We start from the raw sequence: 18,511 nt of genomic DNA on the forward strand, positions 1-18,511 counted from the left end.
GTATTTACTATTTCATATGTATTCATTTGTTCGTGTGAATGTGAATGTGAAATTGCCGCTTTTATTTTGAAACCAGTTCTTACGTGCGCTTACCGTAATGTCTTCACGTGCAGCAAAAACAGCGAGGGAGGCGAGGTGAGCGGGGGGGGGGGGCGCTTTTTTTTCTCGAAGTGGAGGCTGGCTCGGGGGCAGTCTTGGGAGGTGAGGTGTGGCGGCTCGACGCGAAGATGATAGCCGTGGTGCTTAGCGGCGTTTTAGCGGGGCTGCTGGCCCTCCTTCTCTACCAAAGGACGGCGTACCCCTTCTTCTGGGCGGACTTGTGTCACTACGCCAAACTCCGGGGCCACGCGAAAGCGCTGCGGGCTCGCATGCGGCAAGGAGTCGTCACCTACCTCGACTGCTTCCTCCACCAGGCGAGGGGCAACCCCGGCAAGCCCTTCATCGTCTTCGGCGGCCGGAGCCTGACCTACCGGGACGTGGACCGGAGGAGCAACCAGTTCGCGAGGGCGCTCGGGGCGGAGGGCTCCGCGAAGCCGGGGGACGTCGTCGCTCTGCTGATGTTCAACGAGCCCGACTTCGTCTGCGCTTGGCTCGGGCTGTGCAAGCTGGGCTGCGAGGTCGCCTTTCTCAACGTCAACGTCAAAGCCAAGTCTCTGGTGCACTGCTGTCACAGTTGTGGGGCCAGCACGCTTGTTGTTGGCGCAGGTATTGCACTTTTTTTTCTTTCTTTTTTTAACGCAGTTTGGGGTAATTCCTTAAACTCAGGTGCGCTTGATTCAGAAAGCTGGAGCAGTTATAACACGCTGAGACACGCATTGGAACGTTTTTCTAACACACACACAGGAGGATACACGATTTCCAGGGCCAGACAATGAGTTTTTAGGGGCCCCTTTAACCCCCCCCCCCCCCCCAAGAGAATTTGAGCAGCACTCTGTTCTGGACGGTTTCCTTCTCATTGAACTTACTGTTGCATTCAAACCTTGTCAGCAGAATGGGAAAAGGGAAACCTCCTGTTGTTTTTGACTCGCTCCAACTGTGGTCGCGTCAGATGCATTGAAATTAAGCTAATTTTAACCCCACAAATAAATTTTTTTTTTAAAAAAAGTCTTTGCGGGCTGATAAAGAGGAGAAAAACTATCGAAGCAAGCGCCCAGGAGCAAACTTAAGCCTACAAACAAACGGGCAAAGGTATGTAATAAGTGGCAGAATATAATTAAGTCATTAAAAAGTGGATGTGGAACAGGAAAAGAGCAATATGGGCTATAATGGTGCAGTGAAATAGAGACTTTAGTGGAAAATCAAGATATAATAAATAAAAACAGCAAAGACTGTTATGAAAAGAAAAAAAAGCTACTAAAACTAAAAAAACAACTCTAATTTACAAATTCACAGAATGCACTCAAGGTATCAAAAAAAAAAATGCATGCCATGTAGGATGCCCCCCCCCCCCCCCCCCCCCCCCAGACTGTTATAATATTGTATATAACATATTATTATTCATGCATTAGCGTGTGTGTGTGTGTTAATGTTGTGAGGTGGAGCTGATTTGAGCTCATTTTATACTCTTTTAGATAGTTTCGTCCGCGGCAGCCAATCGGGAGCAGAAGTGCAAAGTCGCAGCATATGGAAATACTCACGGAAAGTGCAAGTAACTCAAAATTGCGCGCAGGCACAGTGCCGGTACCCAGTACCGGCACTGTGCTCCTATCTCTGCAATCCCCTGCGCCAGTTTTCCCGTCCCAATTACAGCGGGTGAAAGGGGTCAACCTGGAGATTGCGGCTGCTGTGACGCTCGCTATCGGCCCTTTTTATTGTACAGGGAACGTAAACATTTTGGAAGACATGCGAAACGCTATCAGTCGCGCTGATAACCGCCAGGCGGAGAGCAAAGTACCACGCCGTGACTTCTCCCGTCGATAAGCCACGTCCCATGTGTTTGATCTGTATGCGACGAAACAACAGGGACACCTTTAGAGTGTAACTCAGTCTGACACAGCACCATGAAATATAAAATGACCACAGAGTGGGATGAACACCTCCTTGTACGTGTCTGTCCACTGGCTCACTGAGATAACCCACTGTGTCTGATCATCCAGATTTGGTGTTGTCGGTGGAGGAGGCGCTGCCTGATCTGAAGAGGGCCGACGTGGCTCTGTGGGTGGTGGATCACACGTCGCCCTCCGAGGACTTCAGCAGTTTGCTGGATAAGGTGGAGCGCATGTCTGGAGAAACCTTGAGTGACCTCCCCAAAGCTGACCTCATGTCAAACTTTCTCTTCATTTTCACATCGGGCACCACAGGTACTGCATGAGCACTGCACCTTTCAGTTCATCACAGTTCATTACGTAACCTGCAGATGGCACTCGCACATGCACAAGTAGTAGTGACGGCGTCCTCAGGTAAGGCCGAGGAATCCCTGACAAAATCCAGGCACGCCGCTCTGTCAGTGTCGAAAATGCGACTATTTTAAGCACAGGCCATTTCTGCCGATGTGGGGGGGGGGGGGGGGGGGTCCTGTAAGTTATGTAAGTTGGCTTAGTATTTCAAGACAATCAGAAACGTTCTCAAAATAATGACCTAGTATCTCAAAATACTGACTTACTATCTCAAAATAATGACTCAGTGTTTCAAAATACTGACTTAGTATCTCAAAATACTGACTTACTATCTCAAAATACTGACTTAGTATTTCAAAATACTGACTTACTATCTCAAAATAATGACTCAGTATTTCAAAATACTGACTTACTATCTCAAAATACTGACTTACTATCTCAAAATAATGACTCAGTATTTCAAAATACTGACTTAGTATCTCAAAATACTGACTCAGTATTTCAAAATACTGACTTAGTATCTCAAAATACTGACTCAGTATCTCAAAATACTGGCGAACTCAAAGGTTCAAATGTCACAGATACATCCACATGTGGACCGTCAGCAGTGACTGTAACTGGTGCCCTTCTCTTCGAGGTCTCTCCAAGGCAGCCCGCGTTGGTCACCTGAAAGCCATCTTGAGCATGTCCTTCCTCAAGATGTGTGGAGCCACATCTGACGACGTCATCTACATCACCCTGCCCCTTTACCACATGTCTGCCTCCCTGTTAGGGATCGGAGGATGCATACAGCTCGGTAAGAAGTCGAATGTAGAATTTAAAACTCAGCCTTTGGGGGTACATTTCTCGAGGGCACTCACTTACCCCCAGGCCCCCCTCCCTCCCATGGACAGAAAACACGCAGCAAGGGAAGATCATCGTTGTTATTGGAATGAATATTGAACAATGCATTTGATTACTTTGCCTTTACATGCATGTAGCGAAACATCGTTTTTCTTGCTGGTCGACACAACTTCCGGGCCGTAACTCACATCACCAACAAATGGTTTCAGCACGTGACCCCCTTAAATCCACAAATTTGTTGTTGTTTTTAGATGTTCGCTTTCGTCTCCGCAGCTTCTCGGGTTGAATTATTTATTTGGTTGGACCTTCACCTAAGCTGTGGTTTCCTACAGAGTAAACACAGCCCAGAGACTGTGGCAGCATATGATCCTCACAAACACACACACACAATTCCTGGAAGATGTGCACATTTTTATTCAGTACTTTAGAAGGTCCGAGGCAAACGCTGAAGGGAAACCAACACGGCGACGGATATCCTTTTATAGGCCTATAAGGAATTCTCACTTCCTCACATAGCAGGAGGAAAAGGCTGAAACAAAGCTCCAGCTATAAATACTGTGTACGACTTTGTGAGACATGTAGCATGTATCCTGAAACGTTACGATTCGCCGTCCTCTCTCCATCTGCTCCTTTTTGGTCCACAGGTGCAACATGTGTGTTGAAAAAGAAGTTTTCTGCCAGTCAGTTTTGGAAGGACTGCGTGAGGCACAATGTGACTGTGGTGCAGTACATAGGGGAGCTCTGCCGATACCTGGTCAACCATCCCACGGTAAGACTCGCGCCATTAAAACTGTAGACTGTATATCAAAGCCTCCGACGACATCTGATCCTACGTGCCCACGTGCCTGCTACAAAGCTATTCTTTGAGCATTGTCAGTGGAGGGGCTAAATGGGTGCTCAGTCAATCCAGTGGAACCTGCTCTTTTAGATTCAAATGTTTCTTGTGTACAACCTGAATTTCTGTCCTGATGGTGGCAACTAGAGTTAAGGTCTGGGAGTCGTCGAAAATATGATTTATCTCAGAGGACCGTGAATATTAGCGAGGCGTGTGAAGTGATGGATGTAGCCTTAGCTTTTTTTTTCCTATTTAAAAAAAAAAAACAAAACATCCAGGGCGACATCTGGTGGTTTGCAGAACCGATTGCAGCCTTTTAAGAGGAGCCAAAGCACTACAGCTTTTGTACTTAGTGGCAATTTGATTGAACACAACATTATTTCCTTAGCTGGCACGCAGTAAACCTGGGACACTTTCGGACCCCTGTAGTCTTGGGGCCGTGGGGCAATGGCGCCCGCCATACCACACCTGCAGCCTTTTTGCTAATGTCTGCTATGCGTTCATGGATGTTTCCTGATATTTCAAAAGTGGCAACGTGATGTTGTGTGATCGAGACACGACTGTCGTTAAGTTACTACTTTATTGATGCTGTTACCTCATGCAGACATACTGTTACAATTACTGTCCTCTCTCCTTACCCCAACATGTGTCACTTTTCGGCTTTAGATATAGCATAGTTCAGCAACCAAACTTTAAAAACTGTCAAACCATTGACCTGCTGACACAACATTTGGAAATAGTGGACTTCAAGGGCCTTGGTCTTGTCCATTTTTCACTTTTACAAGCAGTTTCCTACTGCTTCCAGTGTGCAAAGCTAAGCTAAACACGTCCCAGAGACGCATGCGACATAAATCTTCTCTTCTGGACTCTAGTATATGAGCATAATTCACCTCGCCCCCCCCCCCAGGTTCCAGAGGAGAGAGCTCACAGGGTTCGGCTGGCTGCAGGAAGCGGCCTCAGGTCAGATGTCTGGAGGGAGTTTGTCGAACGCTTCAGGGGGATCAAGATCAGAGAGGGTTACGGCTTGACCGAGGCCAGCGTCGGCTTCCTCAACTACACAGACCAGGTCGGACCGATTGGGAGGGCGAGCTATTTCAACAAGGTGAGGTACTGGACCTGGATCTTGTGTTTTTAGAGATTTCTGCTTTGTCATATTGGGAACATCTTTTTCCCCCTTTTTTTTTTTTATTTCCCAGAAAAGGCCTTTTTAAAATTGTGACAAAGCCACATGTTGATATGTTAAAGGTGCACTCCACCAATTTCACACAGAAAAGTCAGTTTATTAGTAATGGCCATTTACCAGGCAGGGTGGGCCTAATGAAAATATGCTTTTGCTTGCATTGTGGGAAATGTAGGATCCAGTGTTTTCGGAGGTCGACCCATAAGAGGGATTCCAATTAAAAAAAACAACTCCTGTTGATCCAGCTTGTCTTTTTTTTACTCCTGGATGACAAATACCAACCTCTCGTGTCTCATGGGCATGTTCCTCCTCAGTGAACACAATAATAGTCTTTGGCGAGTGTACAAGAATCCCGAATGCAGAGACGTAGTATTCCTTTTAAAGCTGCGTTAATCATTTTGTAAGAACCAAAACAATGAGCTGAAAAGCTCCACAGGGCGTCGGCATATTATACAAAGTAAATGTATCCGTTGGAAGTATGATAAATGCTGGTTGAATGACCTTTCAAATCAAATTCAAAGTGTATTTTTCACATACTCCAGCAGTGTGTCCCGTGAAATGCTTTGATACCATCTCGACGTACATGCAACATTAAGCGGTTAAAGGGGGCAAATATGCAAATGTACACTAAATAATTCAAGCCTAACAATAAGCCTAATGGTAACGTTATAGGGCAACGTCATAAAAAGCAAGTGCAAATATTTCCAAATATGTATATAACTGTTGTTATTCCTTCGTTCTCAGCTTTCTATGCCCTTTGAGCTCCTGAGGTACGACCCACAAACATACGAGCCGGTCCGGACAGACGCTGGGAGATGCATACCAGCACAAATAGGTATTTGAATCGCACGCCGGGCCATTTAACGTGAACGCCATTTCGGCCTGTAGCACGCAGCTGTATGTACAGAGGACATGACGCTCCCGTGTCCACTAAATGTGCGTCCTGTGTCGCTGCACAGGGGAGGCGGGGATCCTGGTCGCACCTCTCACAGCCATGAACCAGTTCCTGGGCTATGCTGGGAACAAGGTCCAGTCTGAGAAGAAGCTGCTCAGGGACGTGTTCAAAGCTGGGGACGCCTACTTCAACACGGGAGACCTCCTGCTCCACGATCACAGGGACTTCCTTTACTTCCGGGACCGCATCGGAGACACCTTCAGGTACCGTCACTGCTTGTGTGATTTTTAAACGAGTCCGCCATGCCCGGGCCAGGTGCCCCTCTTTGGGCAATCGTGCAGCACGCCTGGGCAGAGCCAGAGGGCAGAGCCAGAGGGCAGAAGAGGAAAAAGGGCCAAAACACATACAGCTGTAACACCGTGCGACATCGGTGATCTATCTTGAGCACTGTCTCCCCGGGTATCTGCCACCCGAGCTGCCTGAATTGTGAATTGAAGCGTTCACGGCTTGTTTCGGCTGAAAATCAGTCGCTGCAGGTTTTAACTACGCCTAACCTTGTGTCCCACAGGTGGAAAGGAGAGAACGTCTCCACCACAGAGGTGTCGGAGGCTGTAGGTCTCCTTGATTTTATCCAGGAGGCCAACGTCTACGGAGTCACCATACCAGGCATGTGGAAGCGCTCCACTTCGATTTCAAATGCTCCACAGTCCGACGTTGGCGCAAAACAACAGTTTGGTCTGGTTTGTGATTTGTGTGACGTAGTTTGTGAAGTTACTTCGGGCGTTGCAGGGTTCCGGAAGTAAAAGCAAAAAAAGGAATGCTTAAGTTCGGCTGTAGTTCGGCCTATATGATGCAAATAAGCTGCAGCTTCAGCTTAGTACTGTTGTCCTGGCAGGCTCTCGTAGGATTATTGCCGGTGTTAAGTCCTGTCAGGAAACCCACATGGGCAGTAAGGAAACACGAGGGAGATTTATGCTAAAAAATACTGTAACTTTAGAAGATATTATTAGATTATTCGTCTAATTCAGACTGCTGAAACCTCATATTAGCCACAGCTACTTTAGGTGTGAAACTGTGATCAGTTCGTTCATTTAGCATGGCTTGGTGACTTTTTCCTCAATCTGTGCACGCAGGGTTTGAAGGTCGAGCAGGCATGGCCGCCATCGTCTTAAAGCAGGACCACAAATTGGATGGAAGAAAACTCCACGAGCATTTAGTGAAAACACTTGCTGCGTACGCCTGGCCGTGGTTTCTCAGGATACAGGCAAGTCATGCAGTCATTCATTACCTTCAGTGTGTGTTTTATTTATTTTTATTTCAAGTGTAAAGTTCTGCTGTTCACTCGCACCCCCTGCCTGCCTTTTGCAGACCTCTCTGGACATGACGGAGACCTTCAAGCAGCAGAAGGTGAAGCTGGTCCGGGAGGGTTTCAACCCGGACGTCACCCAGGATCCTCTGTATTTCTTAGACGTCTCTCAGAAGGACTATATCCTCCTGACTGTGCCTCTGTATCAAGACATTGTGTCCGGAAAGATCCGTTTATAAGCGTCCGAGGTGAAGCTCATGCAGGAGCACTGACGGTGAATCCAAAAGATAAGCTGACGATAATCCATGTCGGAGCCACGTTTCCATTGGTCTCTGAACTTAAAGCCCTGGTTTGTGATCGGTGCCACAGTTAGGGGTTCCAAACATTTCTCACAGTTTGCAACAAATAAACGGAGAAATAAATACTAAGTAAAAAAAAAAAGAAAAAAAAAAAAAAAAAGACATTTTATTATAATTTTGAAAAAGTAATAATAACCCAGGAATGTCAGTTTGCCAATTTTTATTATCTATCACTGTCATTCCTTTTAACACAATGTTAGTCTTTTACCAGTGTATTTAAAGAAGGATGTCCAAGTCTTAAAGCAACACATTGCTAACGTCAGGGTATTAAACAGCCTTCTGTGATGGGAGCCTTTAATAGAAGAAGTGGGTAATTATTATTTATTAATCACTAGCTAGTTAAAGGAACTCAACACTACCTACACATGTTTCACATTCCAGAGAAATGAGCATTTTGGAAACTGAATAACTGAACTTTATACTTAACATGTTGTTTTTTTCTATGTTAACATGACTTTGTACTGTGTCTTTCACTAGCCCTAAGGGGCAGAAATTAGTGGGCACTTCCTCTTGTGTCAGATGATGTCACACATGGGAGTGGGTGTTCCTGACCCTGGCACAAAGCACTGCGCAGCACAGATGGCCTTTTTATTTTTTTGCTCATCGTAGCTCTTTCGTGCCGAGCAGGCCCAAAATCTGAAGGCCGCGGTCCATCGTAGATGTATGAACCTCATCAGTGTCAAAAGTAGCATTAGAATCCATATATTGTTTTGAAACGACCTATCTGCGCTCCCTCCTGTCACGTCTAATATATATACACACACGTATATACATATGTATATATACATATACATCTATATGTGTGTATATAGATGTATATTTCTGAATACCCATGTAAATGACAGATTTCAGTATTTTTAATAAATTTGCAAAATATTCTAAACCATTCACTTTGATTATTGAGGGCAAAAATGGCAATTTTAATCCATTTAAAATTCAATCTACAATCACGGTGTGCAAAAGGTGAGGAGGTCTGAACACTTTCTGTAGCCCCTGTATAAGTGTATATATGCACTGTATATATAAGACGACGATTTCACCAAATTTGTGCCATCTTTTGATGAACGTGGAATGACTTGTTCAATTAAATTGAAAGAACTGGCTGTAGAATTGAAAACACTACTGTAAACATTATCTGATTATAAAAAAATATATAATATTTTCCTATTCATGTACATTTAATTTGTTAATGGACATATTGTAGATTAATTGTACTGTCTGAACTTTACATTTTGATAAAAAAAAAAAACTTTTAATTCATGGCACATGTACTGTCTGTAAAATGAATCTTCTACTGCATGCCATTGCCCTCTCAGTGTTTTTGCATCTACTAATACTCACTGGCAATGGGTGAACATGTTTTAGTCCTCAGTATTAGCAAGAGAGCTACATTAATAATGACACGTATCCTCCATTATTGCTTTTGTGGTAATTTAGTCACTTTGCCAGAGAGGACTGCAGTGTGTTACAAATGAAGGTTAACAAGGCATTTGGAATGGCTTTACAGATGTTTAAGTATCCCTCGAATGTGTAGTCAAAAGCATATTTTATCTTAAAGGTCCCATAATGTTGAAAGTGAGATGTCCACGTCTTGGTTGATTATAAAGCAGGTCTCGGTGCTGTATAAATACTGGGAAAGGATCAAAACGCTCAGTCCCACGGAGAAATGAAACACAGCCCGTATTCAGACACTGTGTCTTTAAACGAGCCGTCAGGACTTCCGTAAGTTTGTGATGTCACAACTACACAGTCACCGCAGTTATTGGGGCGCTCTGCTCAGGAACTACTCTTCAAGTGTTTGGAAGAGGGGGGGAACTGAGGGGCTGCATGAAGGGCCAGGAGGAGACACATAAGGACTTTTTTTGAACCGTGAATCATGCAGAGCTGCTCTAGTGGAGCCCCAGAATAAAAATACAGAGCAGGAAATGAGCATGATACGGGGCCTTTAAAATCATTGAAGGACAATAGCTCCTATATAATAAAAGGTTGCTAACAAATAGGATCCTTTTCCAGCCATGATATAGATTCCATGGCAATGCACAATGTTTGTTTATAGAAGGGACTGTCATAGCAGGTTCGGTTTTATTGGTCCATTTCATTTTATGTATATGACCCCCCCCCCCCCCAAAAAAAAAAAAAGATAAGCAGCTCGATTAAAAAGCTAGCTTTTTTATCCATTGACTTATTTTTTCAAAATAAATAAAAAAATATATATATATCGCTGCTGTTCAAGCATGACCACACGACCACGTTTTGTCCGGGCGACGAAATTCGAGTATAGACGTGGCAATGCGTGACGTCATCACAGTGGGTCGGTAGTGTATTCATGGGTTTGCCGAGCCGTGCTGAGCTCGTCTGCCTAGCGGGTGAGTAGCTAAGCTAACGCTGTTTTGCTCTGTAGCCTCAAAAAGAGGGGCGCGCATCATAACCTCGCGCTCATTCCCCGGAGAACTGGGTAAAACACGGAACGCCACGTGCCGTGTTGACATTTGACTTGTGTTTTTTGTTTTTTTTTCTGTGACCGAGTGTGTTTGCACACGTGTACAGCCGAGTGCTCGGTTGTAAAGGAAGCTAACACTGAATTCAATTCGAACTCTTCAACGTTTCGATGTGGCGTTGCTCGTAAACCGAAGAAAGCGCTCCTTAAAACACTGTCTCCATTTGACAAGCCCACCGTTGTTTTGTTTTGTTTTTTTAAACAGAGGCAGCGGTAACCCGACACACAGCGGTGACGTGTTCTCCTGTGCGAGTAGTGAACATAAGCGCGTCAAAGCTTGTGAGACGTTTGTCACACTTGAAACAGGGAGCAGTGAGTGTCGTGACATGCCTTGTTGTGTGTGCGTTGGTCGCCACGGCACGGTGGAAGCACTGTAGTCTCCTCTTTGCAATGTTAAAACATCCAAGCAGGAGTGCCGGTGTTATGTCGAAGTTTGTTTCCTCGTCGAATGATGCCCCCTCCCTCCTCCTCCTCCTCCTGTTAGAACCGTGTCCCCTGCGGTGCCACCTCCACAGTTGAGTTCAGGGCTACGGCTATGTATTTCAGTAGGTGTAGCAGTGATAGCTGGCTGGGGTCACGTTAAGGTAAGGGGAAACCGGCTGGGGGGTCCTTGGGCTGAGCTCCGCCCCCCACTGAAATAAATATGTGCCGTTTAAGTCGTCATCATTTATTGTGGAGTAGTGGTGCATATTCAAAAAAATACATGGATAAAGTGAATTGAATTGAAATGAACAAACTAGACAGTAAGCACGGGGCCTTTTGGGGCCCCCCCTCCAAGCAGTCATCTGCTTCGCCCAGTTGATAAATCGGCCTTGCATATCCTATACAGCTTCTTGCACCCACTGTTGGTGTGTGTGTGTGTTAGGGATGCAACCGGCCCACCTTTTTTGAATCCGTCTTCACCAGGTTTAGTGGATCGGCGCGCGCCCCCCCCCTCCCCGCGTACGTAGGTCGGCCGAGTAACAAGTGCAACACACCCCGGGACACCCTGAAGTCTTACCGCAGCTGTGTTCTGTGGTCTGCAGTGCAGGTATAAGGCAGAGAAGATGATGGAAGAGAGTGGGATCGAGACGACGCCCCCCGCCAGCCCTACCCCCCTGGCTGCCACAGTCGGCGACCCGCCCATGACGATAGGTAAGACGTGGCCTGTGACCTGCCGCGGGCCGGTCGCGGTTCGAGCAGACTTGTTCGGGGTTCTGTAGGCTTTTAAAAAGGAATATGACTTGTTGTCTTGTTTTTCGTCTCGCAGTTTTCAAATTGAAAAATTGAGGCAAATTTCGAGTAATTCAAAGCATTATTTAAATCTTTTATTTGGGGGGAAAATGACTGTTAATCAGAGATAATAAGCAGGTTCACTTGGACTGGGGTCAAATATGCGGCATCATGCTCACATCCACATCCACACTGGAAGGGATTATGTCAATTACACGAGGTGGTACTTGTACATATGGGGATTATTTAAGGGAGGAATAAAAGATTGATTATTGAACAAACAAATGCAGATATAGATAGATTGGTATCTGTCTCAAATATCCAGCATTGGTTGAACCATGTTGCTGAGCCCCCTCTGTAATATCAGTGTATATACACAGAAGGTTCGAGGGTTCGTGTAATGGGCATTTCGCAACACAAGGTCGTATAACGAGAAGATTGGTAACCCTTCATGCTCCACTTTGTGTTTCAGGTCTGTCCAGCCCTCTGTCCCTCCCAGGCACCAGCTCCGTCTCCATCGGTTCGCCCTCAGCCTCCCCCGCTGCCCCCCTGCCTGCTATCAGTGGCCCTCTGGCCGCGCCCCCCTCCCTCTCCTCCCCCCACTTCCCCCCTACCTCCACACTCGCCTCCCCATTCCCGGGCAGCTCTCCGTTCGTCCCTTCGACCTACCCCTCCTTGCCTCCTCTGGCGCCCCACGTCGGGCCGCCTCCCCCCTCGGCGCCCGGCATGTCGGCCCCTCCCGTCGGCCCGCCCATGTCCAGCTTCTCAATGAGCGCGGGGTACGACATCACGCGGGGTCACGCCGGCCGGACGCCGCAGACGCCGCTGATGCCAACATTCTCCGGTCCTACCGCCATGCCAGGTAAGAGCCGAGTCCACGTGATTGGCCAGTTGCCTCCTAGCCCACCCTGATTGGTTGTTTGATTCAGACCTGGTCCAGTTTTTTAAAGACTAAATACAAAGGGGGTGCTCACAGACACATCTTCAGATATTGTTAGTGACATGCAGTGGTCAAAATGAGTTATTTCAACCATAATTATAATTCAATAATATTGCCTACTGCAGCTTTAAATACTGAAGATAGAAATAGTTTTCATTTTTTTCCATTTTGAAAAATGTAAACGGGGGCTTTAGAGAGTACTCCATGAACACTGGATCCTACACTCATAATCAGAAGGATTTTTTTTTTTTTTACCTCATATCTAACCTCCAGGCGTAGCGTCAAACCCGCTGGTTCAGCAGCCAGCCATGATGGGAGGACTAGATGCTGGATCTCCCATCACGTTCCCCGAGGAGCAGGAAGATCCCAGGGTCGCCGGAGACACCAACACTGGTGGAGGCCTCTGGGGCTTTTTCAAGGTGACGGCGGCGCTCTAATCCAATGTGGTTTGACAGAACCTTTTAAAGCCCTTTTTCAGACATGGCATTTCCATACTGCAGTTTCTTGTTACTTATCCACTGACATATACAGCAATACGATACATCTGCAACAAACTAATGCCACCCTGGCGGATTTATTGGTCTCGCTATCAGTCCGGACTTGTCCTCTAAGGGTGTACTGTGCACCTCCCCAGGTATTTGTTTTCACCTGGTCTAGTCAACACGTGTGACGCGAACTGTGGCTAAAAACAAAAAAAAGGTGGTTTGGTGGTTGATGTGATTTTCATGTTTTATGGTGTTTTTGTCTGTGTGTCCTCAGGGAGTAGCAGGCAACCCTGTAGTAAAGACGGTCCTGGACAGAACCAAGCACTCTGTGGAGTCCATGATCACCACTCTGGATCCCGGCATGGCTCCGTACATCAGTAAATCGACCTGCTCCCTTCCTCGTCCCTACATTACCCCACATATGGAGAAATAAAAACGACCCAACGCTCGAATGTCCTCAATGAGTGTTGTCGTGTTGCTGCTCTCCCCAGAGTCTGGCGGGGACATCGACATTGTGGTGACTTCAGACAAGGAGACGAACGTGGAGGCGGTCAGAGACGCCTTCCAGGAGGTCTTTGGGATGGCCATGGTCACGGGAGAGCCCGGTCAGTCGAACATCGCCCCGCAGCCTGTGGGCTATGCAGCCGGCATCAAGGTCAGTTCAGCCGCGTTTTCCCAAATGTCTTCTCAGAGCTTACCTCTTTCCTTGCTGTTCTTCACTACCAACAAGTTCTGACTTAGGTGTACAGACATATGGGGGCTTACAGGTCAGGCACTACATTTGTTCACCCTGTGTGTGTGTGTGTGTGTGTGTGTGTGTGTGTGTGTGTGTGTGTGTGTGTGTGTGTGTGTGTGTGTGTGTGTGTGTAGGGGGCTCAGGAGCGCATAGACAGCCTGCGTCGAGCCGGCGTGATCCACGAGAAGCAGCCAGTGGTCTCTTTGGAAAACTTCATCGCTGAGCTCTTTCCTGACAAGTAAAGACACCATTAGTGTGCACACACACACATCCTGACAACCCACATCTTTACGTCTCTCACACACACACACACACACACACACACACACAACAATAACCCGTGTAGAATACACCCTAATTCAGTAGCCCTGCAATAATCCCTACCTCTGGATTTTGGAGGCTACAGTTGGCGGCGGTTTGTAGTTTAATGGACTGCATCTAATATAACCAATTCTGTGTGTGTGTGTGTAAAATAATAAGTGAATGTATTTTCATTTCTTTGTTGCCCGTTTGTTGTCTCCAGGTGGTTTGACATCGGCTGTCTGATCCTGGAGGACCCTGGTCACAGTATCCGCATCGAGGTCTTCACTCAGGCAACTCCTCTGTCTCTAGATAACGTCCAGCAGGTACAAGTCAGCAGCTGCAAGCCGTCCCTTGTGCCACGGGGTGTTAGGCCCCGCTGTTTGGGGAGGGGGGGGGGGGGAGTAGCTTTTCGAGGATAAAGTTGAAATATTTAGAGAAGAAAATTGTAACGTTGTCAGACTTAAGTCTTTATTTCAAGAAAAATGTCATCATTTTATTATTAGTTATATTGTGTGTCTCTGAAATGTCTGTGATAATATGGTGAAGAATCTGAGATTTCCAGAAAATTATCTAAATATTTTGAGACTAAATTTAAAGTGCAGGCGCCAGTATGTTTCTCTCAAAACATCTCTGGCTGTCGGATGGTGGGATACCTTCGGAGGCCCCCTCCCACCCCTGCAACCTTTCCAACGCTGGACTGGCGTTCGACCATTTCTGTAACTTCACTGAAACAGACAGTCCGCGACATTCACACCCGCCTCACGCAGTGATTGGTCAAGCATGTGGAGGTGGAGAAAAAGTAGGCGGGGTTTGAACGTCTCTCATGCTCTCTTGTCTTTGCAGGCTCAGTCCCTGACCCCCCCCGACTACAGCCTGCGCTGGTCGGGTCTGATCGTCACCGTGGGTGAGGTCCTGGAGCGCAGCGCGCCCAACATCAACAGGACAGACTGGCATCAGGCCGTGACGGGCATGACCCAACGCCAGATGATCCAGAGCGCTACCAAGGCTCTGGCTGGGATCTACAAACAGCAGCTGCCGCCCAGGACCGCGTGAGGCCGACCGGTTCCGGTTTCCGTCGCGTACTGGGAGGAGGCGGAGACGCATTGGAGGAAGAATCGGTTGAGACGGCGACGTTCCTCGTAGCTCCCCATCCAGCCTAAAACGTGTCCTGACGGGGACAAAGCCAAATGCCCGCGTCTTTTTAAAGATGTTGATGTTTACTGACGTTCCAACATGTCAGCCTTTGTACTGGAAGTCCATCAAATATCAAATCAGTACTTTGTTGCCAACGTAGGATTTAAAGAAGACTTAATCTTTCAAGGAGGATGAAGAGATGCTGGTTATTATACATCATGTATATTAATACCAACAAGCTTACATATTGTGGTAATCTTTAGTTTTCTTGGTTTTATGCTCATGATTATTGTAGAAGACTGTGTCCCAGTTGTATTCTATGTGCTCGAGGTCGTCACAGATCCCACAGTTTGGAAAACCTACTCAAACCTTTACTTGCATGTATTCCGTTGTTTTTTTTTTTTATAAAGAAGAGACCTAATCCAATATGCAGTAGAGCCAGTTAGACTGAATGTAACGTGGAGCTGGCCTGACTCAGACCCTGGGTTGGGTCACGGATGCTAGGAACTGGGCGCACCTGCCACACTGTAAATTCCCCACTTTGTGCTGAATTTGGCAGCGCACTATTGAAACTAGCGTACTTTGTACTGATAGGAAATGATGCGGTGTGTTGTGATCTCCTGACAAAAACCCTAACTGGCCGGTAAACACGTTTTACTTTACATTTAATTTGCGTGTATATTTGTGTTTTATATCCATCCACTGTCTTTTTTTTTTGTTGTTGTTGTTTTGTTTTTTTTAAATCCTTTCCAGCTGTAAATTTTCTTTGTTGGGAAAAAAAAGTCCATTCCTTCCACTATTCCTCCCCGTCACTATGCATTAACGGTACCCCTATGTTTGTGCTAAGTTTTTTTCACACCAAGATTTTAAATTATTATAAGGGGGGCCCTGGTTTAAAGCAGTAAATCAAAATGAAGCCACTGTGCTGAAAATGGTTTGTTGTTTTTGATGCAGTCAAAGTGGCGATCTCTGATCTGTGTCCCTTTTTTTTTTTTTTTTTTTTCTGTGCGAACGCACTAAATCCATGTAGTACCAGAACGTAGTCTACAACTGGGACACAGCTTGAACGGTCTGATCAGATAGAACGCGTTTTAATAGTCACAGCGTCACGTCTGGTGTTTTACTACAAGATATTTGCTCACCGTTACTGTTGTGCTGTATGTACGCACTCGTTAGGTAAAAACACATTTCGACCCTTGAGTCGGGGGGGCTTTTGTGTGCTTTGTGTCCTCTAACTGTGCCTTTTTACACAAATGAAATAAATTCAATTTTTCATGCTGGTTTGTATCGATGCTTGCTTGTTTGCACATGTGAATGAGGGACAAAAGACACTGTAAGGTTATTTATTCATGGTTGATGTACTGGATGTACCAAAGTATACCATTACTGGTTGCGCACAATACAACAGGGCTGAACGATACGCCCCCCCCTTCAAAAAAAATATGCGATATTTTGATCATATCACATGATCTTCATCAGCAGATCAGATAGAAATGGTCATTAAATAGTAAATGTTCACATTTCCTGTTTTTTTTCTTTTACTTTCTCCTGAGCAATTTAAGGCCTTCTTGGCTAAAATGTTGTGCTTGAAAGGTTATTTGAAATCAAGACAAACAGGGCAGAGCCTGCCATGTGGAGACTGTGCAATGAAAAGTGGCATTAGGAAGTAAAAACTGTTTTTTGAAAATGGAAACTGCTGAAATTTAATAAAGAGTTCACTGCAGCTTCTTGTTATAGTGAAAAGATGCAAGATGAAGTAACGTTTTCATCGCCATGAGCTGAGCTTTAAAAACAGAATGGACCATTTCACAATGCGATGGTCATGTCTTATATTTAACACTACGGTGCTGTGCTGCGTACAGCATGTTGTTGGTAGTGTAAAATGATCCAAACCAGATCTAACGTGTGAATAGATTATGGCCGGTAGGATCTGGTGGCGATATTCTTCTCATATTAGATGAGCCTGTTTCATTGCGGATTGTTTTTCTTCCACTTGTCAGGGCGGGGGGTAAAAAGAGGAACAGCTGTCGGGAAATCGCATTAATCATCAGCCGAGTCTTCCTGAATCTCAAACTTTCATTGCACATCTTTAAGTAGGAATGAAAGAGAGAACCACGGCCCAGTGTCTTGACTTTTTTTTTTTTTTTTTTTTGGCTTTACACAAAACAGGCAGCAGACTTCTATGTTCTGTTTGATCAATGATGAAACAGATGAGATGATGATGATGAGGGTCGTCAATCAGCTCATTCGCATGCAAAAAGGCCTATCAGATCCATCAGCTAAAGATGGAGGCGCTCTTTGTGCTTGATGTGATTATTTATCCGACTCACTGCTGTTCTCCGGCCTTTAGAGCTCCCTCTCACCAGGTGCAGAATGTCTTAGTGCGCATTGTTGTCCAGCCTGCCGTTCGCCCACCCATCGCAGGGTTGTTCTGGCTGGAACCCCTGGCTCCTCCTCCACACGCCTCGAAAGTGTCCTCGGGCGAGACACTGAACCCCCAAATCGCTAGCTGTGTGTGATTGTGTGTGTGTGTGTGTGTGTGTGAATTGGTGAATACGAGGCAAAAGACTGTAAAGCGGATTTGGATAGAGTCCATTTACATTATGGAACATTTCTGGACCTCTGTTTAAGAGTTTGTTTCCCCTGGCAGTATCACAGCTACAGTGGTGTTGGGAGGGGGGGGCGTAAAAAAAATAGTGTTATTACAAAAGGGTTTGTTTTTTTCCCACATCTTTAGACAAATATAGAATCTAAATAGGCAATCCTCTGGCATCTCGGCGTGTTAAAAAAAAGTTGGATTTCGCTGTGTTATCACACCAAAGTTGACTGACGCCTCGCCGCCATTGGCCTGCACCGCTGGACCCACTCCCTCTCAAGGATTTGGGTGCCCGTCACACGGCCGTCATTGCATCGCTGTCTCGCTGTGGACCGTCCCTGCCGGGTTGACCACTGAGGGGCGATGGATCTGCAGTCCGCTGAAGTTTGGTATGTACTTTAACAGTATGCGCTGACATGATGATGGATCCCTATATTCTATTCTTCTCCTTTAACATTCTATTGTCAAATATTTCTTTGTAAAAAAAATTTTTTTTTATAAAAAAGCAGGGTTTAAAAAAGAGAGAGGCTGCATTGAAGGGAGTTCCACACTGGTTGAACCCTTAAAAACACAGGAACCGTGAGTGCAGCAAGGCGCTATGCATTTAACGCCTTGACCTGTCTTTAACTTAGAATGTGAAGACCTAAAAAGCTTGGCCAGAGAGTGTTAATGACACATAGGTTTCAAGAATAAATAAACCAAAGTAACTTAAAAGAATACACTTTGTGCATGTACTGTCTTCAACGTTCTCACTGCTTTCTTTTTATGACATTTAATTGTGGTGTCATATTTAAAAAGTTCCTATGTATGAGGATTATCCCTCTTAATTAAACAAAACGAAACAAATCCTCACG

The 18,511-nt window shown here is 45.8% G+C and overlaps 2 protein-coding genes across 2 annotated transcripts; both read left to right on the forward strand.

The window, feature by feature from the left end:
* Positions 1-227: 227 nt before the first annotated feature.
* LOC139300919 (long-chain fatty acid transport protein 2) lies at positions 228-8,919 on the forward strand. Its single transcript, XM_070924123.1, has 10 exons — positions 228-705; positions 2,097-2,300; positions 2,974-3,132; positions 3,824-3,948; positions 4,922-5,116; positions 5,939-6,029; positions 6,154-6,352; positions 6,658-6,755; positions 7,223-7,353; positions 7,458-8,919. Exons 1-10 carry the CDS (start codon positions 228-230, stop codon positions 7,632-7,634), a joined length of 1,857 nt encoding a protein of 618 aa, XP_070780224.1. The 3' UTR covers positions 7,635-8,919.
* Positions 8,920-10,088: 1,169 nt separating this feature from the next.
* prrc1 (proline-rich coiled-coil 1) lies at positions 10,089-14,980 on the forward strand. Its single transcript, XM_070925128.1, has 9 exons — positions 10,089-10,120; positions 11,277-11,385; positions 11,936-12,325; positions 12,677-12,822; positions 13,163-13,265; positions 13,380-13,543; positions 13,759-13,862; positions 14,148-14,250; positions 14,771-14,980. Exons 2-9 carry the CDS (start codon positions 11,298-11,300, stop codon positions 14,978-14,980), a joined length of 1,308 nt encoding a protein of 435 aa, XP_070781229.1. The 5' UTR covers positions 10,089-10,120; positions 11,277-11,297.
* Positions 14,981-18,511: the final 3,531 nt, after the last annotated feature.

This window comes from Enoplosus armatus, chromosome 18 (genome assembly GCF_043641665.1).
Source record: "Enoplosus armatus isolate fEnoArm2 chromosome 18, fEnoArm2.hap1, whole genome shotgun sequence".
In the NCBI taxonomy this organism is placed as follows: Eukaryota; Metazoa; Chordata; class Actinopteri; order Centrarchiformes; family Enoplosidae; genus Enoplosus; species Enoplosus armatus.

Excerpts from the sequence above, each read along its gene's own strand:
- LOC139300919 (XM_070924123.1), top strand. The coding sequence starts at position 228 with ATGATAGCCGTGGTGCTTAGCGGCGTTTTAGCGGGGCTGCTGGCCCTC. Across the intron at positions 3,949-4,921 it reads ACCTGGTCAACCATCCCACG|GTTCCAGAGGAGAGAGCTCA; the intron begins GTAAGACTCGCG and ends CCCCCCCCCCAG. Across the intron at positions 6,353-6,657 it reads CGCATCGGAGACACCTTCAG|GTGGAAAGGAGAGAACGTCT; the intron begins GTACCGTCACTG and ends TGTGTCCCACAG.
- prrc1 (XM_070925128.1), top strand. The coding sequence starts at position 11,298 with ATGATGGAAGAGAGTGGGATCGAGACGACGCCCCCCGCCAGCCCTACC. Across the intron at positions 12,326-12,676 it reads CGGTCCTACCGCCATGCCAG|GCGTAGCGTCAAACCCGCTG; the intron begins GTAAGAGCCGAG and ends TCTAACCTCCAG. Across the intron at positions 14,251-14,770 it reads CTCTAGATAACGTCCAGCAG|GCTCAGTCCCTGACCCCCCC; the intron begins GTACAAGTCAGC and ends TTGTCTTTGCAG.